Source organism: Populus euphratica, unplaced genomic scaffold (genome assembly GCF_000495115.2).
Source record: "Populus euphratica unplaced genomic scaffold, PopEup_1.0 scaffold35.1, whole genome shotgun sequence".
NCBI lineage: Eukaryota > Viridiplantae > Streptophyta > Magnoliopsida > Malpighiales > Salicaceae > Populus > Populus euphratica.
The window spans coordinates 1,215,900-1,242,252 of record NW_011499860.1 but is presented as its reverse complement, the minus strand read 5'-3'; the positions used below and the strand labels follow the sequence as shown (position 1 = coordinate 1,242,252).

Sequence of the window (26,353 nt, the reverse complement as noted above, 5' to 3'; positions counted from 1 at the left end):
ATATTTTATTTTAATAGTTTTGATGTGTTAATATTAAAAATAAAAAATATATATTTTTTAAAAGCATTGTATACCACAATACTAAATATGTATTTAATATAAATTTAACAATAACCTACTTTAGTTTTGTAGTTTTAAACTTTATTTATTTGCTTAAAAATAATTTTTTAAATGATTTTCTAAAAAGTTAATTATTTTTTATATTTGATAGTACCATGAAAAATAAATTAAAAAATATGTTTCAATGTTTGGCTATAAACTGATAAATAATTTATTAATATTTTAATTTTTTCAAGTTTATTAAAAAAACGAGTGCCAAATCTTATAGATAAAAAAGTTGAAAGGGGATGAAATTAAAAACAATTATTTTATAAATTATTTTAAATAAAATAAATAATAATCAAAATAATAAAATCAAATCCAATAAATAATAAAATAATAAAATTAAAATAAAATACAAATTCATAAATTATTTCAGAGAAAATAAATAGCAATAAAAAAACAAATTTGATAAATAAAAAATTTTAATTAAGAAAAGGATAAGAGAAAAATATATAATAATCAAAAGAATGAGGACCAAAATTAATATAAAAATCACATTAAATCAAATTATATGGGATGAAATAAAATAAAATAAAATATATAGTAATCAAAAGATTAAAAATGAAATTTGATATAATTAACAAATAACAAGATATTTATAAATTGTTAATTAACAAATAATAAGATATTTATAAAATTAAATAAAATATATAGTAATCAAAAGATTAAAAATGAAATTTGATATAATTAACAAATAACAAGATATTTATAAATTGTTTATAACTTCTAGAAATTTTTTTCTGCTTGAAAAAAACATTTCTTTAAATCTAAGTTAAATTTTTTTTTCATTAAAAATTATTTTTTATTTATCAATTTTTATAATGTTAAAAAAATTAAAATTGTAAAAATAATTTTCATAAAATTACTTTTTGTAAAAAGAGCTTTAGTTTTTTATACAATGCATGCGAGTTTGAAAAAGAAAATACAAGAGAGAGAGAAAAACTTTTAGTTAGATATTGAAAATTACAGAATTGATATTGGCTACATATTATTAAATTTATAAGGATTAAAATTCATTTTACCCATCAATTTAAGAAAAGAAATTTGACTTGGTTTAATCAAGTTGTCAACTTGTTGAGTTAATATTAAAATAAAATCATTTTAATTAAAAACAATTCTTAGAGTTTATTCTAACAAGTTTCATCCTAGCTTAGTTAGGTTTAATTCAGTTTAAAATAAATTACAACTTAATTTAAATTTTGATTTAATGTATTATCTAGGTCTTGATTTAATGTATTATCAGGTTTACTAAACTGATTTAATTAAATTTAAAAATTATATAATGTTCATAATTCATAAATTATTTATAATTTATGAAATAACTAATGAACGTTTAAATTTATAAAATATATTTATGAATGTTCATTTTTTATAAATAATATTTTAATAAATTTATTCATTTATATCACTTAATTAATGGATTGGTTTATGCATGAGATCTAAAAGAAATTATTAATCAAATAGAAATTTAATAACAAAATATTTTTTTCTTTAACCAAATTCAAGTTTAAACTCATGATCCCATAAGCTTATAGCCTAACCTACAAACTATTCTGAATTAAAAAATTTTGTTATCAAAAGATTCATTAAGAGAAAAACTTTTAGTTAGATATTGAAAATTATAGAATTGATATTAGCTACATATTATAAGAGTCAAATTGAAATATTATTAAATTTATAAGGAGTAAAATTCACTTTACCCATCAATTTAAAAAAAGAAATTTGACTTGGTTTAATCAAGTTGTCAACTTGTTGAGTTAATATTAAAATAAAATCATTTTAATTAAAAACAATTCTTAGAGTTTATTCTAACAAGTTTCATCCTAGCTTAGTTAGGTTTAATTCAGTTTAAAATAAATTACAACTTAATTTAAATTTTGATTTAATGTATTATCTAGGTCTTGATTTAATGTATTATCAGGTTTACTAAACTGATTTAATTAAATTTAAAAATTATATAATGTTCATAATTCATAAATTATTTATAATTTATGAAATAACTAATGAACGTTTAAATTTATAAAATATATTTATGAATGTTCATTTTTTATAAATAATATTTTAATAAATTTATTCATTTATATCACTTAATTAATGGATTGGTTTATGCATGAGATCTAAAAGAAATTATTAATCAAATAGAAATTTAATAACAAAATATTTTTTTCTTTAACCAAATTCAAGTTTAAACTCATGATCCCATAAGCTTATAGGCTAACCTACAAACTATTTTGAATTTAAAATTTTTGTTATCAAAAGATTCATTAAGGAAATTTTTGTTATCAAAAGATTCATTAAGAATAATTTCTTGTTTACTTAATTAATTTTTAAAATATATTAATATTACATGTTAAAATACTCATGTTAAATCATAAAGTACAATATAATTATAACCTTAAATATAAATTAATCTTACATATAATTTAATTTCAAAAGACCCACTATATATTTTATAAACCAACTCCAACATTCACTACCAATGAAAAACTAAAAAGACTTTTGTCTTTCTGTTTTTGTTTTTACCACAACTCCTGGTATAATTTTTTTTATTTTATAGTTTGGTATTGAAATATTTTAAGAAATCATTGCGAAAATTGGATTTGAGATACCCTTAAAGCAAATGTTACATAATTTAACCAAGATATCAAGAGAAGTCTTTATGTCTTTTTGGCATTAATCGTTAATGACACCAGGGCAAACATTTATTTTATTTCCTGTCTAGTTTTTTTATTTACACATTTTTATTATCTTAAAAAATTGCTTGTTTTAATTTATTAAAAAAATATTTTCCAGTTTTTTTTTCATTTCCAGTTAATTAAAAAAAAAGAGAGACTCAAGTATATAAAGGTTTAGTACGAGGATGACTATTACATTGTACCAAGAATGCAATAAGAGATTAGAACAACTCTTGTCTTCTGCCCGTGTCTCTTTAGAGTAACCTTCTGGTGTATTTTTTACTTTAATTTTATGGTTTTATTTTTAAATATTCCTAAAAATGGTTTCTCATGTTGGCTTGTGGGTACCTTTAAAGCCACCAACTCATTCTAATAAAGAAATTTTGTCTCCTCCGCATCACTCTTCATAATCCTTTAATTTTGTCTTTTTTTATCTATGTTGATGAACGATATAATTCTTCTTTAACTTCTCTTTACAATATTTATCACAATTCTATAATTTATTTTTATATATTTTATATAATTAATATCTCTTTTTTTAAAAGAGAGTTTTTTTTTATCATCTTTTACATAAACATGTTTTATGTTTTATTATGTGACCACGTCTCTAAATCATGGTTATTCAACAACATATAACAACTAATAATTAGGGTTTATTGTGCTTTGATATTAACTAATAAAGAAGGAAACAACAGGACAAAAACAACAATCACAAAATAATATATAATTATGCTGAATAGAACACACCGGAAAATTTAATTTTAAATTTAAGTAAATTTTCTTTAATAAAAAGTCAACATTACATATATTAGAAAAAACATCTTGAATAAAGATGAAAATAAATAAAAAAATATTATAAATTAAATAAAAAAATTCTAAATTAACTTGAAAAATATGATAAATTCCAAACAGTAACTTTTAAAACTTATTTGAAGATATCCGTGGCTTTAAATGTTTGAAATTTTAAACTTACACGAAATATTACCTTTAAATTTTTTTAATAAAATTTTAGTCTAATTTAATGATTTCACAAAAATTTATACTTATTAATATAAGGTTATAAATTAGAAAATCAATTTCATGCATCAAATATTGGTTATTGATATTCCATCAACCAAAAAAGGTAATCTTAGTGTTGAGTTGAAATTTTTAAGGGAAATTCGAGGTAGTTTTTTCTTTTTACAATATTAGAAATAGAAAACGTAGATTGAGGTTTTTAAAAGCTTTTTTTAATTTCATTATTCTTTGTTGTTTAGCGATATTAGAGTTTGTTGCTATTGCAAACAATTATTCTTTGTTGTTTAGCGATATTAGAGGTTGTTGCTATTGCAAACATTTTTTTTATTTTTTTTTAAATATTTTTAAGTAAAAAAAATTGAAAATTTAGTTTTTAGAATCTAAAAAACATTAGAGTAAATGACACGTATTTTATTTCATTAAAAAAAATCAGCATAGGCACCTCTTGGTTTTTTGTTTTTAATTTTGATTAACACCCTTCTTTTTTATTTTTTTTACTTTGCATTAATTCCTTATTTAAATTTAAATTAATACCCTCTCTCTATTTTTTTATAAATTGTTTAGATCTTATTTTTTAAATAATAGTTATTTTTTTCATGTTTCTAATGTTTCAAAGAGATTATTGTAATTTACTTTTTATATTTAAAATAAATAAATTGTATTTACACAAAGTACTTATTAAAATAAAAATAATTTCTTCTTGGTTATATATTTGAATACTCGTATGTTTTTTAATTCTAATATTTAATTAATGTTAATATTTTTTTTTTAATTTATACATTCTTGTATTCAATTGAAGGATAAGTTTTCCAACACCCCAATCTGCTTCCTTTTCCTAGTCCCGTGGTTAGCCAGTTAAAAGGAGCTGTTTCTCTTCGCACCTCAGATCAAATCAAGAGGCACTGTCGCTGTCAAGCTGGCTTTCCCTGATTTTGACCAGTTCATCCTCTTCCCTCGTTGGGAGCTAGATCATGTTAGAATCAATGAAAAGAGAGAGGCCATGGCATTACAGTTATTGCTGTTTTTTTTTTTTTTTCAAATCATGATGCAATAAACAGTATTTGTAATATTAATATTTATTTTATTGTATTAAAAATTAACTTGAAATCACATATTAAATCACGTAACCATTATTCGTGCCAACATCAGAGTCATTTTTTATTTTAGATTTTTTATCATCTATTTTTATGAAGCCAGCATTTTTCTTTCTCATAAAAAAAAAAAATTCCACAATTCATCCCCCTTCAAAGAAAAAAACCCGATTTTTGCAGCACCAACTTCCCAAATAAAAAAAAAAAGGGGGCAAATTTGGAGACTTTGAACACACGATCTTCACATAAATGGAAGGTAACTGAATCTAAGAGCCAGGTGTATCCTCTCTTACAATTCCCCAACAGAAACGGCAAATAAAACCAAAAGCACAACAAAAACCAGCAACAATCTGTTCAATGGTTTTCCAAATTTTGCATTTACTCCTTCCAATCTTTCACAGCATTTTTCACTATCCAACACACACCTTTACTGGGTTTCTCTTTTTCTCTCCTTTAATCCACTAATCAGTCAACCCCACCTCCAAAGGTTACATCTTTGTTGTTTACACCATTCCCATGACATAAAAAGTCTCAAACTTTGGAATTATCCATTCATTCATGGAGGTTGGTAATACCAAACAGGGTGATACTGGTAGTCCTCCTAGGCAAAGGTTCTACATTGAACTCAATCCTGGAGAGACAACAATAGTGTCATGGAAGAAGCTTTTGAAAGATGCAGCAGCAAACAAGGCAAGCTCGTCTCAGTCTCAGAATCAAACTACTCCTGCTATTGATGCTGTTGTGGCGCCTGCTTCTGTGGATACTGACCGGCAAGAGGCTCAGTTTTCTCTGGTGAGATATTATTGAGAGCCCATTTATGTAAATTGGTTGTTTTGTTGTAATTCTATCTGGGTTTATGATTTTATCTTTTTTTTTTCTAATTGAATATCATGTTTTATTAAGTGTTTGCTGTAATATTTGATGCAGTATTTGAGATAATCAAATGCAAGTTCTACATGTGATAATTTCAACTTGTTTCTACGTTCAACTTTATGTTGGGAAGAAGAATTATTTTTTGTAACAAAATGTTTGATGAATGGAAAGAAAGTAAATAACTTGATTATTTGAGAATGTTTTTGTCAATTTTGCTGATTTACTAGTATCTGCTTTGGATTTAATAGCCTTCAGTTACTTTTAAATTATAATTAGTTTGCTGTTTCTATGCAGTTATATTCATAGGAGATCCATAATGGTTTGTATCATAATAACTTTATGAATAACTAAATTTAGGTGCTGTTGTTTTTTTCCGTATCATTTTGATTTCATGTATGAATTAAGTACCGTGTCAGCTGTCTCCATTTGTTGATATGTATTCATCCATGGTAACTATGGTTGGAGTTGTAAACTTCCATTTCTAATGGTGGAATCATTGTTTGAATTCCATATCTATTATCCTCCTTTGTCACAATTCATGTAAATTCCGATATGTGCTTGCCTTTCTGGCATCTAAGAGCTTTATCGTATGTAAACTCAATAATTAGCTTTAACCTTCCTTTCCAATGTCCTTCCATGGGGATGTCTAAATTAGTTTAAAATATTCCCAAGTGTTTATCAGTGTAGGATGATATCTGCCTACTTTCAGGTTTGTTGTGTGGCTTATTCTTCCAACAGAATCACAAGAGGAAAGCTTAATTCCAAGACCTTGTATGATGTTACTATATGACTAACAGATCTATTTAACGCTTCAGGCATTATCTTTTATCATTATTTTTCCATGAAGCACTCAGTTAAATGTTTTATTCTGATTTTGTTTTCATCCCTCAATGGCTGTTGGCAATTATCTGGATTGTTTTTTGTCACTTTGAAATGATTTCATTTTGGCTCTGTTCGGGCTTAACCAAAATAAAATGAAGGGTTTGATCATGCAACTCTCATTTTGAAAAATTACATAATAGCAGAGACATACTTTTCTCCTATGTTTATAAACTGTGATCTTTTCTTTGCTTTCTTTTTTTCCTGAAACACCCTTTTCTGGTTCTTTTTCTCCTATGTTTGTTTTCAACACAAAATGATAATCTAGTATAAGTGAAGTGGCAAGCTTATGACTTCTCTATGAACACATGATTTTTGGGCGGTGAATAATTTTATGCTTTGTAAACTCCAATACGAAATCCTCCCAAAAACAAAGAGGTAAAAGAAACTAAAACGAGAGCTCTCAAGTCTATTCTATACTAAAAGAAGAAATGAAAATGTTCTTATCTCTGCTAATATTATAAAAGGTAATTCTTTTCTTGAAAGATTTTTAAGATTACAAACACTAATTGTACCGGATCATTTTATTTCAACTTAGATGAAAAGATAATTGCTTGTCCTGAAAGGTTTTCAGATTACTCGCATCAACTATGCCGAATTTTTGGAAACAATGCTTAGATCTATAAATCTTTTCATCTTTTCCTATTCCAAGACCCCCAAACCACATCAAACTGCAAGTCCAAAATTACCCCTGCATCTCCATTTTCAATATTTTGCTTTTCAGTCTACTCCCACAAGTTGTTGAATCATCTACATCTTGGTTGCCTTGCAAGTAGAAAGTAGTAAATAATATGTTTTAGTGAATGTGATACATTCCCACTTCAATCCTTGACTTACAAACAAATATGTAATTGTCCTCTTTGTGTCCTAATCTTCTCAAAGAGCTTATCTTTTATTGTTGGTCCATTGAATTGTGCAATCAAAATTACACTAGCCATATTAAAGTGGTGTTATGCTTCTCATGTGTTTTTTCTAGCAAAGGTTGTTTTCAGCACAAACTTGTCATTTGGTTTAAAAAAATGCATATAATTTCCTATGGAGTTCAAAAATCTTGAAAAAATTGTTTCCTTTATAGCCCTGCAAGCTCTACTTCAGCATTAGCACAAAGAATCCATACATGAGACACGATAGAGTTTACACTGGGTGTCAACCTATTGTACCCTCCCTTTTTTTCCGGGCTTAGGGCTAGCTAAGCTGAGCCAAGATAAAAGTAGGGAAGGGTGATCAAAATGGTCCTCCATCCTGTGTATGTCACAAAGAGGCCTTAGTTTGGAGAAGTGATATGTTGACATTGAAAGGAAAAAGGATGGAAGAAGAAGATCTAAAATAACTTGTAGGGATGTGGGATTGAAGGATCCAAGTCTCTATATTGAGGTGAATTTGGTTAATGATCGAGCTGAATGGCACAAAAGGATCTGATCCAAAGTAGTTTGAGATTAAGGTGTGGTTGTTTTTGTGGCATTAAAACGATGAAATCTAGATCCTTTAGCTCAAATTGAGATTACACTAAAATTCATAAGTACGGAGTTTATCAGATAAGAGGTTTGTATATGCTAAAATGTTTCTTAATTTTTTAGCTAGATAGGTTAAAATACTACATGAAAAAGGGAAGATGTGATTAATGGAGAGGGAAATGGGATTTGTGTTCAACAAGAATACAAGGTGTGTTCAATACACACATACATGTGTGCCTACTCTTAAACTTGTAATGTGAAGCATATAAATTTATTTGCAAATTATCCATAAATAGCTAAGCAATTCTTCAAGTAAGAATAACCTTTGTTATGAAGACCACGATTATATATAAGAAATCCATAACAAAACTATATAAAAAAGGCAATGTGTATGTTGTAGCATTAGGAATTGTCGATGCTAGCTCACTTGTCAATGTTGATGTTAGCATATTGCTTGCATTTTGTTGATGTGTCGACTGTCATATCAACAATATTGCTAACATGGACAATGACTGTTGTGTTGACATCTACAAGTCGCTAAGCTCAGCAGTTGACTCATTATGATAATGGTATCGTCAAGTCCCAAGCTTGACATTTATAGTTTCATTTCTTAATTTGCTCACATCTTGAGTAGCTGATTAAGAAACACCATACACCTTTCTTGTTAGTTCCACACTTGAATGGACATGAAGGCGGTGTTTGTAAGTGCTAGAAACATTAAGCTTTTAGTTTGATAAGCAATTTCTACTTGGCCCTTACAAACCTTAGTTGCAAGTTGAAGTTGAGTTTCTTTCAGTCAATGGAAGTTGTTATAAGAGCCCTGAAGGTTTTTTGACAAGAATTATGTAGCTTGACTTATTGTCCTTAATGACTTTTTTATATTTATTTTGTACAATTGTGCTTTTTTGTGTGTGTGTTTGGGGGGGGGGGGGGGGGGGGGGGGGGGGGGGGGGGGGGGGGGGGGGGGGGGGGGGGGGGGGGGGGGGGGGGGGGGGGGGGGGGGGGGGGGGGGGGGGGGGGGGGGGGGGGGGGGGGGGGGGGGGGGGGGGGGGGGGGGGGGGGGGGGGGGGGGGGGGGGGGGGGGGGGGGGGGGGTTGGGTTCTTTAACTTTCAATTGTTAAATGGATTTGAGATGTTATGCCCTTTGTTCTAATTTTTTCATATCTATTGCATTTCTAAATTTGTGAAGTAAGAAACTTAAAAAATAGATGATTTATATCTGTCAAAAAAGTAAAAGCTTACACCGTTGTAGATGAATGGTCTGATGCATATTGCTATATTCAGAAGAATCCATCATGTATCAAGTACCTTGGTAAAAGAATATCATTTAGGGAAGTCTGGTTACAGATAGGAAATTGTTGGAGATTTCTTATGGTTAACATTGCATTAAATGTGGATTTATATGGCATGCAGAATTCTATGATAGGAAAGAGTGCAATATGTCACTAATGCTGTATGCATGGAGTATTAAAAGAAGATTTGGGTTCTTTTGTAAAAAGTCAATCCTTATAGACAGGGAAACAGTTGGGAAACTGGTGATGATGTAAGTTCGTTTCACAAAACTGCCCACAGGTCTAATTCTACAAATATTTTTTGCATGTGTTGTGTGAGTTATCTAACATGCATACTCGTTTGTTTATAGAGGGTCATAATTATAGACTGAAACAATTGTTGAGCTTGATGGTGCAAGTTTTTACATAATTTATTTACCTGTTCTCATAATGTTCAAAATATTTCGAGGTAGAAATGGCTGTTGTACTAGTTTGCTATTGATAAAACCATTCTCATATTATTGTTATAAACTATTATTATGCCGACATAATTGTAGAAATGTACAAGCTAGTGTCAGATCTTTCTCATCGGCAGAAACCTGTCATCTCCTCAAAATGTATAAAATGCCAAAATCAAAGAAGTGACTAACAAAAAACTTCCTTAGATTTTATCTGTAGTTGTAGATTTAACTCACATCCCATTTTCAAATTAATTTCATCTTATAGAAGGATAATAATGAAATATTGGAGCAACATGTGCATTTGGACGAGTAGCGAGTAGCACTATCAACTGTGCTCCAAGTATAATACTGCGTAGAAGACTGCTTATTGTAGGAAAATAGCGATGCTTGTTGTTTTATTTCATTAGCTGGGAAGTCAACATTATATCCATATAAAATTTGTTATCCTTCTCCAGGAGTTTACTATGTTGCATGTTTGGCTTTATGGATGCGCTATCGTCTGTTATGTCATCTCCCGAATTGCATCTCTCTCGCTTTCTTTTCAATCTACTTCTGCTGAAACTTATTGAAATCACTATTCATGATACCTTTTGTTGTGCTTCAAAATTTCAGGGCCAGCCCACTGAATCTGTATCAAAAAATGCACCTTCTTCAAATCATCTTGGTTCTGTTATTGAGAAAATAGAGGGGCTCTATGTGGTATGTAAAGTTCTTTGCACTTCGTCTCTTTTCTTTGGTGATAATGTAACACAGATTGATGATGAGGATCTGATATTCATTGCATTTATTTGGTTGAAACATTTATTAGATGCTCTTCACTTTTATTTCTGGAGTTTCTTAATTTATGTGCACCAGAAAGATTACATTCCACATATAGCATTCTAATTATTAACAAGCCAACAAAGATCCCTTGAAACTGGTTTTTTATCTATGCAGCTTTAGCATCGGATATGCCTAATTTCATCATCTTTTCCTTTTAGTTTGACTGTCCAGGCATTCCAAGCCTGCCTCATCTCCTGTACAAGTGAATAACATTTTCTCTTTTATTTTTGAAATTGTTCTCTTATTAATTAGCAGAATCAAAACATCTTTAGAGTTATTTCCCTTTCCTTCTATATCTTAAGATTAATTATGTTCAGACCAGCTGAACAGTTTTGCGTTTATCTGCAGATAATCTTATTATTATATGGCTAATTAGTCCTGATCATTTTTGGCCACTTGGTCTAGTATTATAGCTCCAGCTACTCAACCAAGACTCAAGCTTTGGTAGTAGCACACTGTTAACCCCTTATATGACTAATTAATAAAACAGCAAGAATAATATGGCCATATGCATCAAATCTATCTTTTTCCATATTATTTTCAATGTCCAAGCATTGTAGCTTTAGACAGGTGAATCACAAGTGCAACCTGGACTGTTTATATTCACTGTTCAGATAAATGCAGTTTTCTTTTTTCCTCTGCAACTTATTCTTGGTTACAGAAAAAAATTGAAAAATAAAATAGAATAGAATACTGCTTTGCTAACTTAGCTTGCTATAGCCAGTCCCAAGCATGGATAAAGGAGGGGGGATGTGGTAGGATAACAGCCAACATAGAAGAATTTTAACATCTTATGTATAACTTGTGCTTGGTACTGCCAATGCCTGAGAATCTTATGCGATGCCATGTTTTGACAATTTACTTTTTTAGGGTAATCAGTGAAGCGATGAGGAAGAACTTGATGGTGTTCCTGATAAAGTTCAGTATGAAACTGATGATTCTTTCATAGATGATACTGAACTGGTTGGTAACATGGCTATAATAAATTTTTTTATGATGATGGTAACTACAATATGAGTCTAATATTGATAGTGAATGAAATATCACCATCATCAATATTTTGTGTCATTGTGTTAACTTGGTTATAGAAATGACTGGCAAAGAGCTTCAGTAAAAAACAGTCACTATTATTTCTTTTACTGAGTTGGTTTCCACGTAGATGTAGTGACTTTAGCTGGGTCTTTTGCTTCAAACGTTGATATGTTCAGTTCATGACTAAGACCAGTCTTTTGCTCAGTAAAATACATGCCACAATGATTCAGATAAGCTCTATGATGCAGTTGAGGGAAAATTACTTTGGTCCTGCTATGTGTTAGTTTGTAATAATCAGTAACTTAGAAATTTTGTTCTTATTTATGGAATTTCTTGTTTAGGTTATTTAGTATTTATTGGAATTAGGGTTTTGTTATGGCTATTTTTCTTATTGAAGCTACTTAATCCCTGTATAAAGCACCTTCTACACCTCGTATTCCAGGGGCAACTATTTTGGTGATTGGCTTGATATTGAAATTTGCAATATTTTAGATATTGCATTTTCCTATTGGAAGCTAGGTCTAGTTTGTGCATACTGGATTTCTAACGTTTCTCTTTATATTCCTGAAATGTTCCATTGTAAGCTTGTCGACCACCACTAGTCCACAATTCTTTCTCACTGTTGTCATATTATTCCACTAGCTTTTCCCCTGGAAACATTTCTATCATGGAAAAAGTTGGTTGTTAATTGTTCCTGTGACATTATAGTCCTTTCTGTTAACTTGTTGCAATGTTGTCCATGACATGACATTTCACAGGATGAGTATTTTGAAATTGATGGGTCAACTACCGAACATGATGGATTCTTTGTGAATAAGGGAGAATTAGAACACATGTGAGTTCTTGTAAACTCTTCTTGTTCACGTTGTCTTTTGGTAGCTCTGTCTTTTTCATTCCTTTTATGTCTCAGTGCAATTTGGATCCCATGATGATGCATTGCTAAAGTTTTGATAATTAGTTTGAAAGATTTAAACTAGTATGGTCTATTCAAATGATTGGTTTTTGCTTCAAAATAATTCAGTTCTTTGCTTTGCTTTAAGCATTTTTTTTTAAATGATTGATTATTTTGATATTCACCGACTATGTGTAGTTCCTAGAACATTAGATATATAATGGATATGGGCATGCACTTAATGCCTATGAAATTTGTTTGTGTAAAGGCTAGCTACTAAATATGTTATAGCTGACTAGATCTTTGTGAATATATGAAATTGTGGATTGTATCACCAAAGAAGCTTTTGTGGTTAAGGAATTAGAGTATCTTCTTATTTCACGTTGAAGGAATGTGGAGGATTTGTCTACTCTATGAGCAAGATATTTTTGGATTTTTTGAATTACAATTAATTACATATTCAATCATCCATTGATATAAGATGCCAAAACATGGGTTTGGGTTGTCAAAATGGTTTGGATGCCTCTCTCAATAGAGGATCTTTTCTCATTAAATAGTCAAATAGTAATATAATTACACCTTACAAATCATAATTATAATCTCTTTAAAAAGGTAACTATGTACCTATCAATCAATCTCCTATATCAAGGCTCCACAAATCAAATAATTGCATATCAATCAATCTTTCAAAATTAAGATATCACAACTACCATCCCCTCAAATTGATGTCGGTGGATTATGAAGCATTAATTGTCAACCATGAATTAATGTTGATGACAAGATAAAGCCTTGGTAAATATATTAGTTGTTTGAAACTTTGGGGAAATGTAAGGGAGATTAATCACATATTGGCATGGAAGTGGCACGATCAAGGAAAGGTATACATGTTTCTCAATGAAAATATGTCTTGGATCTGCTAAAAAAAACAGGAATGCTTGGATGCAAACCTGCGGACACTCCAATGGATTCAACAAAGAAGATAGGAGCAGAAAATGATAGTATACCAGTGGATAGGGAGAGATATCAAAGACTTGTGGGTCGACTCATCTATCTTTCACATACCAAACTGATATTGGCTTTTCTATCAATTTTGTAAGCCAATTCATGAACAACTCGACAGAAGATCATATGGCAGCAGTTAATAGAATCTTGAGGTACCTAAAAATGACTCCTGGTAGAGGCCTTCTATACAAGAAATGTGACAACAAAAATATTAAAATCTACATAGATGCAGACTGGGCAGGAGACATTAGATAGGAGATCTACTTCTGGATATTGCTCCTATGTTTGGGGAAATCTAGTAACTTGGAGAAGCAAGAAACAACATGTGGTATCTAAAAGCAGTGCAGAATCTAAGCTGAAAGCTATAGCTCTTGGTATCTGTGAAGGGATGTGGATACAAAGATTACTTAAGGAACTTGGCAGGGAATCATTGACACCTATCCAGATGCATTGTGATAATCAAGCAGCCACAAGCATAGCAAAGAATCCAGTTCATTATGATAGGACAAAGCACATTGAAATAGATCGACACTTCATCACAGAAAAGATTGAGAAGAACATTGCTCACCTCATCTACACTCCAACAAAATCTTAGATTGCAGATATCTTCACCAAAGCTCTACAAAGAACTAATTTTGAAGAATTGAGTCACAAGCTGGGCATGTATAACATATACAACCCAGCTTGAGGGGAAGTGTGGAAATCAGTCTCAAAATCAGTTAGAATCTTAGAGAAATCTTAGTATATATGGTTTAGGAAATAAAATCTGGTATTAACTATTCAGATTCTCTAGATTATTGCTTTCTAGTTTAGTGTAGAATATTTTCCTATCTATTATTTATTTCTTGTTTTGAGGGTCAGTGGGTTAGCTTCTCTTCCTTATTTATTGTACAAACATGTAATATTAAGAAAAGAGAAAGACTTCTCTCAAAATTCTTCAAATAGTGACACCTTTTTCTGTAATTGGAAGATCTTGAACAAAAATGGCCACATAAGATTTGGGTGTCTATGTATAAGGGTAAGGACATTCATCATTAATATAGGAATAAGAGATTACGATGGGTGATGGAGGACACATGCATGTGAAGGATACATTTATAGTTCACTAACTGATTTTTATAGTTACTGCCATTCTGTTCTTTCTGGTCTTTGGCCAAATAGCATGTCATGGTACTTCATTTGAACATCGATCTGATTTTCTTTTATCTGCAATGCTAGGAACAAACCGATCTCATCCACTCACAGCCAGCCAAAGAAAAGAAGGAATAATATACAGAAAGCTAAAGAAGAGAAGGATGATGATCATGTAAGAAACAAACACGCAAAAGTAGGTCATGCAAGTATGGATATTGCTACGAGGAATAAACCTCTGGTTGAACCATTTCCAACCACCTCTCAGAGTTTAGCTGCTGATGGTGAATATCATCATGATGGGAAACTGCATTCATTGACTTATCCTGTAGGATCTTCTGACAAAAAGCCTGCTGCTCCTGATATAAGATCTGAAAATTCATCTTATTCAGGAATAACAAACAGGGATGAGTCCATCTCCTGCACAAGAGTGAATAACGCCGAAAAACAGATGAATGGAGTCCTCCAGCCTGTGAATTTGGGTAGAAGTGTGAAAGATACAGGTGAATTATCTGTAGTTTCATATGAAAAGTATCAAGAAAACTATGCTCCCAGCCAATTTGGGCTTCAATCGAAAAGAGTAGCTAGTAAAACCAGCAGCACATCCTCTCCCAAATTTTCTCAAAGAAACAAGAAGGGAAGACATGAACTGCCTGACCTGAATCTTCCTCATTATCCAGTGCAAGCTGAAAAGGTAATAAGTTCTGATATTCACTAGAAATCCCAGCACAAAAGTATCCATCAAACTTGTTTTGCTTTCCCTTGCAGCTGACAGGTGATTTCTTTTGGAAACGTTATTTGGTGATTTGTCTGCTGAATACTGGTCACTAGCAGGATAGTTCTTGGCTTTTAATCATATAAGAAACAACATTATTAGTTAATTTGTTGCTGTTTAATCTACTGTAATTTGCATAAGAAACCCTTCTAAGTTTCAATTTTTGCTGTGAACACAATACTCTGATTTATATGATTGATGCCTGTCAATTATCCTCTTTTTGTTGCCTTGGTGATTACTAATACAATTATAGCTGGTGAAATAGTAAAATTAGTAAAATTATTGGTCTTTCTTCTCAGGATATGCAGTTATCCTTTTCACCACCCAGCTCGGGGGTGTATCTTTAATTGGATCATGCGCTATAAGATGGCTTTGTTTTGGTTTGCAGAGAGTCTACTTGATAAGAGGGCATGAAACTGAGTATGCATGAGTTTCTTAACTCCATAAAAATTATGGATACTTTCTCCCTCACCCCTTGTGTGAGCACACGCTGCCCCCCCCCACTCTGACACAAACACAGAGAGAGAGAGAGAGAGAGCTAGCTTGTAGCTTGTTCTGTTGTAAGTTCGTAAGATGGTTTTCAGTTCTTGTGGCATATAATTTGTTGTGTATTTGCAATATATGATATGAATTTCATTGAGATTAAACTCATTTTGATTTTATTTTGGCAGAAAACTGCCATCATACATCCAAAGGATGTTTCTAGCTTGCAGCTTAAGGGTAGTATGCTTGAAAGGGCCATCAGGGATTTAGAGAAAGTGGTTGCAGAATGTGAGTAACCCAATTCTGCAAGCAAATTTGGTCTTATACAATGAGAAAATTTGAATATATCTTTAATAAATGATCATTATTTTCCAGTCCAAAGATATAAAAATCTTTATTTACAGCTAGACCACGGAATATTGAAGTTCAGGATACTGATGCCTCATCCACAGCTATCAAAAGAAGATTGCCTTCTGAAGTGAAGCAGAAGCTTGCTAAAGTTGCCAAGCTAGCTGTACAGAAATCATTTTCCTGTTTTTCTTATGTGAAACTTTACACTCTCTCTCTTTATGTCTCACAGACAGAACATGTGTAAGATCTTGAACTTAATTATTTCTCTGGTAACTGCAGCAGTCAAGCCAAGGAAAAATATCAGAGGAATTAATCAATCGCCTTATGAGTATTCTTGGGCATTTAATTCAGCTCAGGACACTGAAGGTATTCGGTTTCGTTACAATTGGATTAATAGATAATTGTAAACACACTAGAGGTTTTCATGATCAATATAGTTCACTGTAAGTACCAGTGTTGAGTATCTTGGATCAGCCTAAGATGGAATAGTGATTATTTAATCCTGGAAAATTATACGTTGTAATTGACAGATTTTCTAATGCTCTTCCTTAATCTGATTCCATGCACATAAACTGATTTCCCCTTCATTTTCACCCTTCCTCCAAATTGTTTTTGTACAGAAAAATCTGAGAGAGATGGTTGAAATGGGACCAACAGCAAAGCAAGAGAAAGCTGACAGATTCCAGCTTATTAGAAGGGAGGTCATGGAGATGATAGAACTGCAGGTTTCCAATATGCTCAAGTGTTCATTTCCAATTTAAATAAAGCTCATTTTCATTAAAACAATATGCAATTGAGATTTCAATCGATGTGTGTATGTTAACAATGCATCAAGAAGACTAGTATTTGCTACTTTGTCTCTGTAACAGTTGACGGGCTTCTAATAAATTTGCTTTATTCCTCTCAACATAATCTGGAAAAGTAAACTGAAAACAGTGTCATCTTCTACACTAATTGGCAGTGTAATAGAATGTTGTTTAGGACAGTGGAGAGAGGAAATGATCATTTTTTTCTTTATTGGATTATTTTGCATTCCAGTAAGGTGCATCAACAATCACAACACATTTTCATTGTTCCCCTTTTTGCATGAATGACTTGTGTAGAAAGCACCAGTTTAGTAGTTTAAACTTTTTGCTAGTGATGATCTGAAGGACACATTATTGCGTGCTTTACTGTTGCTATTTATGATAAAGCAGGCATCTAAAAGAGAGAAAGCAGGTGGTGACTTTCAAAAAGCAATTATTTATGAAGAAAAAGGAGCTATGGATGAGAAGTACGTTATGGACAATAAGATGGAAGATAAGATATGTGATCTTTATGACCTATTTGTTCAGGTATAACTACGCCATTATTTTACTTTGCTTCTTGTGGCAAAATTTGATAGTTGTACTATGTTCTCGATGTTACCCCTTAATGTTTTCTAGGGGATGGATGAAGACAAAGGTCCACATATCAGAAAGCTGTATGTTGAGGTACTCGCTGTAGCCATTCTTTTTGTTTTCAATCTCACGTGAAAAGTTTTTCTTATTATTGCTTCTTATCTGGTTTATGTTAGCCATGCCTGAGAGTTTATAATTTTATAGTACTGTGCCTGCTCAATTACGGAATACAAATTTCATCTTTATAAAGACAACTTTTTGTAGAGATGGAGAACCGTGATTAAAAAAAAAAAATGGAAACAGTGACAATCTAAAAGGAATACTATATAAATTAAGAAGAAAAATATATTTAGTGCATATGATCAGTCTGTTAACTCTTTATTTTATTCCATTCAGCTTGCGGAAATGTGGCCAAATGGAGCTATGGACAACCATGGGATAAAAAATGCTATTTGTAGGGCAAAGGAGCGTAGAAGAACATTCTACAATAATGAGAAGGCAAGAACGCACTTCTTCTTTCTACTACTACTACTACTACTAGTATTGATAATTTCTTCTCTCTTCTTACAACACTCACTAACGATGATTTATGTTGAAGGCAGTTCATACTTTGAACAATAACTTTCCAAAAATATCTTCACAATTTCACAATTCTTGTCTTAATTCTCTTTCCTCGGAGAAAGTGAAAGAAGAAATGGTGAGAAGTGTATTAATTCACATTTTAAAACCAGATGAGAAAATAAAGAAACATGTTCTGAACATGAGATCACTGTCATTTGAAACTTGTAGGGTTTCTGCCTTTCCTTGCAGTAGAGCTACTTATGAACCAAATCTCCCTGACCAAAGTCACAGCATATATAGGTTTGAATAGTTAGATACCAAATCTTCTCTCACTAATGGTGACATGAGCTTTATTTTATTAAATGGTGGAAAAGGCTTCCCAATTTCTGAAGCCAGTTTTCCCAAAGAATTATTTGAGTTTTGCTAAAACATCCACCTCAATTTTTAGACATGTTTTTTTATGTTCACGGTATTCAGATGTTTGGCTTTTTAGATAATAGTCAGCGCCATCACCATCACTGAAATCACAGGCCATTCAGAGTCTTGTTAGCCATTATATGATGTAAACCTAGGTTCCAATTCTATTGTCTCGGGCATTGGATGCAATCCCTGCTGAATTAGCTTGATAATGAACTGTTTACTCAAACATGATTAACAATTATATAGATAATTGAGGTGAAATAACTGTAATGTGTTGTACTTGTCTGGGAGTCCTTGCATATTTCAATGATTGAAGTCTTCAGTTTGAGAGCAGCCGCTTTATGGCAGGTGCATTTATTAGATCACTACACTATTGTGGACCTTCTAAAATATAGGCTCTTTGGAAGGTGCATGCGAAGGAATTCCTCACTTTATCTTTTCTTCTATTATTTTTTATCCTGATGAAGTGGCTGAATACAAGACTCTATCCTATCTCCTTGTATTTGCAAGCCATGAACTTTTACCAGTCAATTAAACAATGACTCTGTCTCTCTCCCTTTCTCTGTCTCATTAGAATACATTATTTATATTTGGTGATTGCTTTGATTGGGTTTAGGTCCAAGAAAAAGCAAGGTTGGAAGAGATGTCCAAATGTTGGAAGGATATTAATGCTGGTGGGAAAGCAACTTCAGTTGCTCAAGCAAAACGTGCACAAGAAGGACTCAGCACCCCAGCAGCCATCACTCAGTACCTCTCTGGACCTGCAAAACCTCTTCCTCCATTCCTAAAAGGCCGTAATGATGATTCTCCCATACAAGAGAAGCTTGAGAAAATGACATTTCCTATGTTGAAAGAACAAATGAGGCAGCAAAGGAGGGAGTTTAATCGTGGATTAAAAAAATCTTCTCCAAAAGTGGACAAGGAATCTCACATGTCCCACAAGCAGGAGGTTGAGCAGCAAGATGGTTTGAAACACCATCTGACCACCTCTTCTTCAAGCCTGGGACAGGAGAACTGACCAATGGATCCAGTTGGAGTTTCACAGCTTGACTGTGCATCGAAGAACTTTATCAGTGATCTTTTCTCATAATTTGTGCCTGTCCTCTTCCAGACTAGGCATCTTGCATAGTAATAAGTAGGGAATATAGTTATCTTGCTATTTAGTTAAGTTATGCTAAGATAGAAATAGCAGAAAACTAATACTAACGGCAGATTAGGCAACTAATATTAATACCCAGTTGGTATTTTGATAACTTTGCAGGAAGAGGAATCTTTGTTTAAGCACCTTCATGAAATAATAATATCAGTCCATAAAACTCTAATGCTTGTCTGATCTGGGAAGTTTGGCAGCTGTAGGAAATAATAATAATCGTTAATCAATGGTAATTCTTGATGGTTTGTAACAATATAATGCTTGGCTACATCTTGAAGCGGAATGTGCTCCTTTGTACCCTGGATTGTGATCCTAGGATAAGTTTTTGCTTTCTTTTTATGCGTAGTTTGGAGGCGCAGAATGTGAACCTAAAATCTCCTTTTTGGAGGAAGGTGAGGCTATTTGCAGACATTGAAGAGTCACTAAAGGTGCTTTGCACAGTGCTCGAATCATTCAGAATGAAGTAAATTATTACCATGAACTTTGGAGGCGACCGATGATCTTGAGAAGAAAGTTTCTTCTGTTTCTGAACATGATTGATTTTGGATCTTGCAAAGGAGGTAATGTATACTGGTTAGCCAATCAAAGTTTCTACTCCACTGGTGGTTTGCTTTTTCTTGATTCGTGCTTTTTTTCAGCTTCAAGCTACGACTTCTTCATGTATGGAATGCTTTTTTCTTGCGAGGGACTAATTATTTTGCGTGATAAAGAGTGATGCATGGTGACATTGCCTCTCTTAGGAGGAAACCATAAAAAAAGAAAAAAAAAGGAGTAAATTACAATGACTTTCCTAAGATATTATAAAATTGCAGTAATTAATGAAAATTTTGAAAATATTAAAAAATATTAAGGGTACTTTGAATATAAAAAGGGATTTTTGTAATATCCATTTAAATTTGAGGAGAGTTTTTGTAATATCATGATATCTCAGTTTTTTTTTTTTTAATTAATCAAAAGATATAGTAGTGTTATTTTAATTATATTATTTTTTATAGTGATTAATGTGACTTTATTTTTTTAGCATATTTGTTTAATTAATCAAACTACATAATTTTAAAACCAAATAGCTACATGAAAATGTTTTCTAGTAAAATAATTTAAATGTAAAATCAAGAAGTTCAAAAGCTAAAGATTAGGCTAAAAGATTTTTTATCAGCACAAAACTAAAAGCACTGCAAAACTCACTAATTTACTCCACCCGTTAACAGAATATTTATAAATAATTATTTTTAAAATATTTTTTAAAAAATATATTAAAATATTTTTTAATATTAGTATATAAAAAATAAAATAAAAATTAATTTTTTTATAAAACATGGGTTTGGATTCCAAACAGCACCGTGAAAGACCAACCAAACCCAAAAGAAGCCAAGGGACGTCAAAACTGTCGTAGTAGTGTGGTCCTGTACTTTTTTTTTTCCTGCTCTGTAAGAGACACCCACAGAGAGAGAAGAAATGTCCGGAAGAGGAGGAAAGAGAGCAGCAGCAGCAATGGAGGAGGAAGGGAGTGGGGCTGATGACAACTATGGTCAACAACCACCGGCCAAGAAACCCACCAGGGCTGACAACTCATCCTCTGATAACTCTGATGAAATTGTTGTTTGTGAGGTAGGTTCCTAACCGTTTAACGCATTTGTTCTATGTGTTGAGGGTTTTGAAAATGATTGTGGGTTCCTTTTGTTTTGCGTAGATAGGGAGGAATAGGAGAGTGACAGTCAGGAACTGGAGAGGAAAGATTAATGTTGATATTCGTGAGTTTTATCCCAAAGATGGCAACCTTCTCCCTGGAAAAAAAGGTATCTTTTTAGATGTGTTTGTATGTTTTGTTTGTTTGTTGATAGTGTTTTTATGATGTGGGTTTTTTTATTTTAGGGTTTTAAGATCAGATGTTATTTACTCATTTTGGGGTTTTGTTTTTCCGGAGTTTTGTTTGGTTTTACTTGGAAAAGAAAAGGAGTAAACGTTTTGATTGTGTGGTATATCTAGGTTTTGAAGTGAAGGATAGTGTCAATGAAGTGGAGGGAAAAGAAACTAGGTTAGTTTGATTTAGCTTTCATAGCATTGTTGTTTAGTTCATGAAAGAGAGGATCGTTGAGATTGAGAGAAGGTATGTTGTTGTAGTGCGTAACTATTCTTTTTTTGTCCTTGCCAATGTCTGAATCAGTTTTCGAACTGAATCTAACAATTTCTGTAGAAATGGATGTGAATGTGCTATTGTTGTTGAGATGGAAATGATCGGAAGCAATAGAGTACCCATTCCTATATATTTAGGCAAGCATAAAGATGATGAGTAATTTGAAAAGGTTGGGAGGAGTTTTTTCTTTCCCTTTTGTGATCTTGAAGTAGGCAAAAATGGATAGTGCACCTTTCTAGCATGATGCTGGTGTTACAATACTTGTCTTGAGTCTCAGTTCCTCAACCTCTGACATGGTTGAGGCTAATGATAAAGTGCTTGTTGTGAGTTCTTGTTTACTTCCCAATGATGAGGGTATTTCTTGAAATGCTGTCTTCTTTATTACAGTATAGAACATAGATAATCTTGGGCCATGATTTCCATCCTGCCTAGACAGGCCCATATGATCCATGCCACTGGTTTGATGTAAGTGGCAATGATCTTAGGTGTTTTTTTGAAATATAAAGCCAGTCAGCAAATTGAATTGACCTTTTCCTCTCTAAGTATTGAGGGGAAAGCAGAATGTTTGATGATAGTATATGGGCATGTGTGGAAAGCTTTTTTCCCCTTCTCTTGGAAGATGAGCTACTTGATGATTGTCGGAGAAACAAAACAGGGTGGGTGAATGCACACACATGCCTAGGTGAATTGAGTCTTTCTTTCCATTAAAATTGGGATAGGCCAACGCAATCATTGTTTTTTAATAAATTGGTAGGGAAAGGATTCAACTATTAGGGTGAATGAAGCTACAAAGTCACCAGCATTCAAGTTTTCAATAACATTTTCATTTCAGTGCTGAACTCTGCTGACATATTTCATAAGAACCAGAATTTTAAAAAAGCCTACTTCTTGTCATATCTGCAGGGAGATTATACTGTGAAAGTCATACGTGTCTGTTTCTATTTCCATTTTTCTGTGTAATTAGAGACTTGAAACTGTTTTCAGTTTATGAAACTGAATTGAACTTTTTTTGTTTTTATGCTGTTTGTGATCTCTTATGTTGATTTTCTGGCTGGTTTTTTTCCTTCAGGAGCCTTAAAAATTTTAACTTTTTAATTGTAATTTAGAATTGTTGTTCTGATAAGGGGAAAGCATGTTTGATGAAGTGCTAGGTTAGTGGTGGTGGTGCTTGGCTCATTTATCGTGAGCAGAGGAATATTTTTCATGCTGGTATATGCATGCCTAGGTAATTGTTGCCCCTTGTTTTCATATCTCCCTTGGAGATCTTGCCAGTTTGGAATTAAGACATCATCTGCTTACCATGCTTAAAGTGCTTTTCTCTTTTTGCGAAGTCCAAACAGTAGAATTGAGTTTGGCTTGCACGTCAAAGCACTTGGGTCAGGGAGTGGGAAAAGGGTTTTTATTTATTTTTCTTTGTTCTCTTTTCTATTTTTGTGCCTTCTAACATTGCATGCTTGTATTTTTATTCCAGGTATTACCTTATCATTGGATCAGGTACATGTCTCAAACTTTATGCTTTTTTGTGATGGTTATGGATTCAGAAGCGATGTTAGTCATTATGACTTAATTTTGTTCATTTGCAGTGGAACATGCTCCGTGATCATGTGGAAGAAATTGACAAGGCACTTGGTCATTCTTAGGGCATCATAGGACATGAGTAGTTTTGTTGATTTTGCTAACAAATGGTAGTCTCAAGGATACGAGGATGTTCGGTTTTGGTCTTGGTTTCTAGAAAACTGGAATGGCGTAGGTGGGCATGTTTTCTTCTTTTGGATGTGGTTGAATATCTTGTCTTGTGTATAAATGGTATCTTGGGAACACCTAGCAATGCAGCACAATTACTGGCATAGTAATGTTAGTGCAAACAAGCCTTTTGTTCAGAGGATTTGACTAGCAGGATGGTTTAATGGCTTAAACTTTCTATTCCACCCTTCCTCTTGTTTTAGTTTATGGCAATGTGAGTTGGTGAAGTTACTCCATTTAAAATGATGCCTATTGCTTTCTTGATTTTGGTATTCTGTTTCTTTTGAAGGAAGAGTAACTGTGAGAATTAATATCATCAACTCAGGTGTTACTACAAGAATAATAACTTGAATAATTGATTGAATAGATAAAATCATCTTGTAGGTTCCTATGATCTATTTGTTAGTTGATTCTGAACATAGTGAAAAATGATTTCCCACTAATGATGGATTACAGAAAAGTTGAGTGGCTCGTACCGTGCAAGAGAAGTTGAAAGTAGAAAAGAGATCAAGTTGGTAAGTTTATATCATGGGGATCTTGTAACTGCAATGACTACATGAACATCAATGCTTACTGCAAGAATTTCCCTGTATGTTCAACTGCATTCGCCTCCATCAAGATGAAAGTCTTGCAAGGTTCTCTTAAATAGTTTTCCAGGTCTGCCAAAGAAAAAAAGAAGAAAAAAAAAACACAACGAAAATAGATGAAAAAAATGCTTCCAAAAATATCCAAGGATGGAAGTCGCCGCCCTCTCTAACTAGCTACATTTCATTCCCCTCTAAAAGGGGAGATGAAATATCCCAAATTCACAATCCTCTTGGTTTAATGGAGTGTAGCCGTAGTTTATGATAGTAGATATGCTAAGATATTTGACGATTTAAATGTAATTCTACATATTTAATTTTATTCTTGGAATACATACTAAATGTTCATTTTAAACTCTACAAATTTATGTTCCTCGCCTTGTTAATTTTTTTGCATGTAATACAAATTAAACAATAGTATCATCTAATAACTTTTGTCCAACTGATGTAACAGCACTCGCTTTCTTCGTCCAGACACTGAAGAACAATTATGGTCATGGTGGCCTAGGGAAGCCATTTTTCTTTCATTCCATCTGCTTTCAGATCAGACTATAAGAGCATGATGCTCTCTGTCATGAACTGAATTTTGGATCCTAAGATTTTGATAATAGATGGGTTTGCAGCCTCAATAATTACGAGAGAATCATATGTTATAGGCTGATGCTTCTGTCATTGACTAGGAATACAGATTGCCATATGTATATAGTAGATAGATTACTTAATAGTATAAATTTTTTAACAAGTATCTTGATATTCAGACATAATATATATTTATATATGTATGTCTAAGCAAACAAATAATATACTAAATATAATTAAATTAATAGAATGTGAATACAAATTCAAGAAACTAATAAGTATTAAGAAAATAAATCAACATGTATAGATATTTAAAAATATTGTATATACTCATCATATAATTAATATACATAAATTATTTATATTATACATAATTAAAAATTATCTCACTCACATAAAAAATATAAATAAAAATAGAGATTATCAAGAATTATTAGGACTTGTAACAAATGAAGAAAATAGTTTAAAGCAGATAACATAAAAAATTAACACTATGATATTAGAAACTAAAATGTAATTATAAAATCAAAATAAATCCATTCAATCGATCTTAAATATTTTTTAAATTGATTAAACCTAAAAGAATTAATCAACCCCCACTACTCGGTTAACCAAAACCATTAGGTCGATTAGTCGACTAGTTCAAACCAATAAATCAACCAGTTAATTGAGTTTTCAAAAATCTTAATTTTTCAATATTTTAAAATTATAAATCCTTAAAATTCAACTTATTCCTTAAAAAAAAAAGAAGCATAACTCCAATTTATATATCCGTTCATTTTAAACCAAGCTAACATCCTAAAACATCAATTAAATATCTTAAATCATCCCATTATCAAATCAACATGTTATATATCATGAAATCCCAAAACACTTTTTTAATCCACAAAATATCAAAATCACCCTATATGGCATGCTTCTTATGAATCGATTCAGGTTGTCCTTAACCACATGTTATCATATCCATCTACCGATTATTCCCCTTTCAAATTCTATTGAAGATACGATGTTTAATCACCATTCGAAAACAACAGAGGAAGTCATGATACTTGTTTCTTCAAACTCTATGCATGTTTGAGAGAAAAATTACGGCAGGGAAGGGAAAAGAGAAGACGGGAAAATAAATTCTCTGGCAAAAAAATTTTCTTTAAATACGTAGATTAGATTAGATTAGGTTGAGTTCTTGAATTTGGGTTAGACTTGGGTTTAAGTTTGCGTCCGATGGCCAAAACATGGACATTACACTCTCCCATTTGCCATAGTCATCTCCCTCACGTAGTTACCTGTTTCTTTCAACAGCCAGCCTTGTCAAACAAGAAACACTACTTTTGGCCACATTTTCAGTCAAATTAGCTGTAAAGATTTAATAATCCTAATTATAGGTTGACAGATTTATTGATCCTAACTATAGGGTGTATATTCATCTTTCAATCAACCAACTATAGTTGGATAATGGGTTTTGTTTTGAGGGATAAACTTCTAATGTCAA

The 26,353-nt window shown here is 32.0% G+C and overlaps 2 protein-coding genes across 5 annotated transcripts; both read left to right on the top strand.

Moving 5' to 3' along the window:
* The first annotated feature begins 4,970 nt into the window (after positions 1-4,970).
* LOC105124533 (uncharacterized) lies at positions 4,971-20,002 on the top strand. 4 transcript variants are annotated; one of them, XM_011024582.1, is made up of 12 exons: positions 4,971-5,677; positions 10,436-10,522; positions 12,436-12,512; positions 14,790-15,396; positions 16,149-16,248; positions 16,365-16,504; positions 16,594-16,677; positions 16,932-17,036; positions 17,508-17,645; positions 17,736-17,783; positions 18,087-18,188; positions 19,288-20,002. In XM_011024582.1, exons 1-12 carry the CDS (start codon positions 5,444-5,446, stop codon positions 19,687-19,689), a joined length of 2,124 nt encoding a protein of 707 aa, XP_011022884.1. In that variant the 5' UTR covers positions 4,971-5,443; the 3' UTR covers positions 19,690-20,002. The 4 variants fall into 4 exon arrangements, with proteins under 4 accessions (XP_011022884.1, XP_011022883.1, XP_011022885.1 ...); XM_011024581.1 differs by having other exon boundaries at positions 16,591-16,677; XM_011024583.1 differs by having other exon boundaries at positions 4,972-5,677; positions 16,365-16,474; positions 16,591-16,677.
* A 1,122-nt stretch (positions 20,003-21,124) lies between these two features.
* Positions 21,125-23,928, top strand: LOC105124532 (RNA polymerase II transcriptional coactivator KIWI-like). The gene is made up of 4 exons (XM_011024580.1): positions 21,125-21,432; positions 21,515-21,620; positions 23,430-23,452; positions 23,542-23,928. Exons 1-4 carry the CDS (start codon positions 21,280-21,282, stop codon positions 23,596-23,598), a joined length of 339 nt encoding a protein of 112 aa, XP_011022882.1. The 5' UTR covers positions 21,125-21,279; the 3' UTR covers positions 23,599-23,928.
* Positions 23,929-26,353: the final 2,425 nt, after the last annotated feature.

Bases quoted from the DNA above. Each gene is read 5' to 3' on its own strand.
- LOC105124532 (XM_011024580.1), top strand. From the start codon at position 21,280: ATGTCCGGAAGAGGAGGAAAGAGAGCAGCAGCAGCAATGGAGGAGGAA. The intron at 21,433-21,514 runs GTAGGTTCCTAA...TGTTTTGCGTAG, and splicing joins ATGAAATTGTTGTTTGTGAG to ATAGGGAGGAATAGGAGAGT. The intron at 21,621-23,429 runs GTATCTTTTTAG...TTTTTATTCCAG, and splicing joins CCTTCTCCCTGGAAAAAAAG to GTATTACCTTATCATTGGAT.
- LOC105124533 (XM_011024581.1), top strand. From the start codon at position 5,444: ATGGAGGTTGGTAATACCAAACAGGGTGATACTGGTAGTCCTCCTAGG. The intron at 16,249-16,364 runs GTGAGTAACCCA...CTTTATTTACAG, and splicing joins AGAGAAAGTGGTTGCAGAAT to CTAGACCACGGAATATTGAA. The intron at 16,678-16,931 runs GTATTCGGTTTC...GTTTTTGTACAG, and splicing joins TTCAGCTCAGGACACTGAAG to AAAAATCTGAGAGAGATGGT.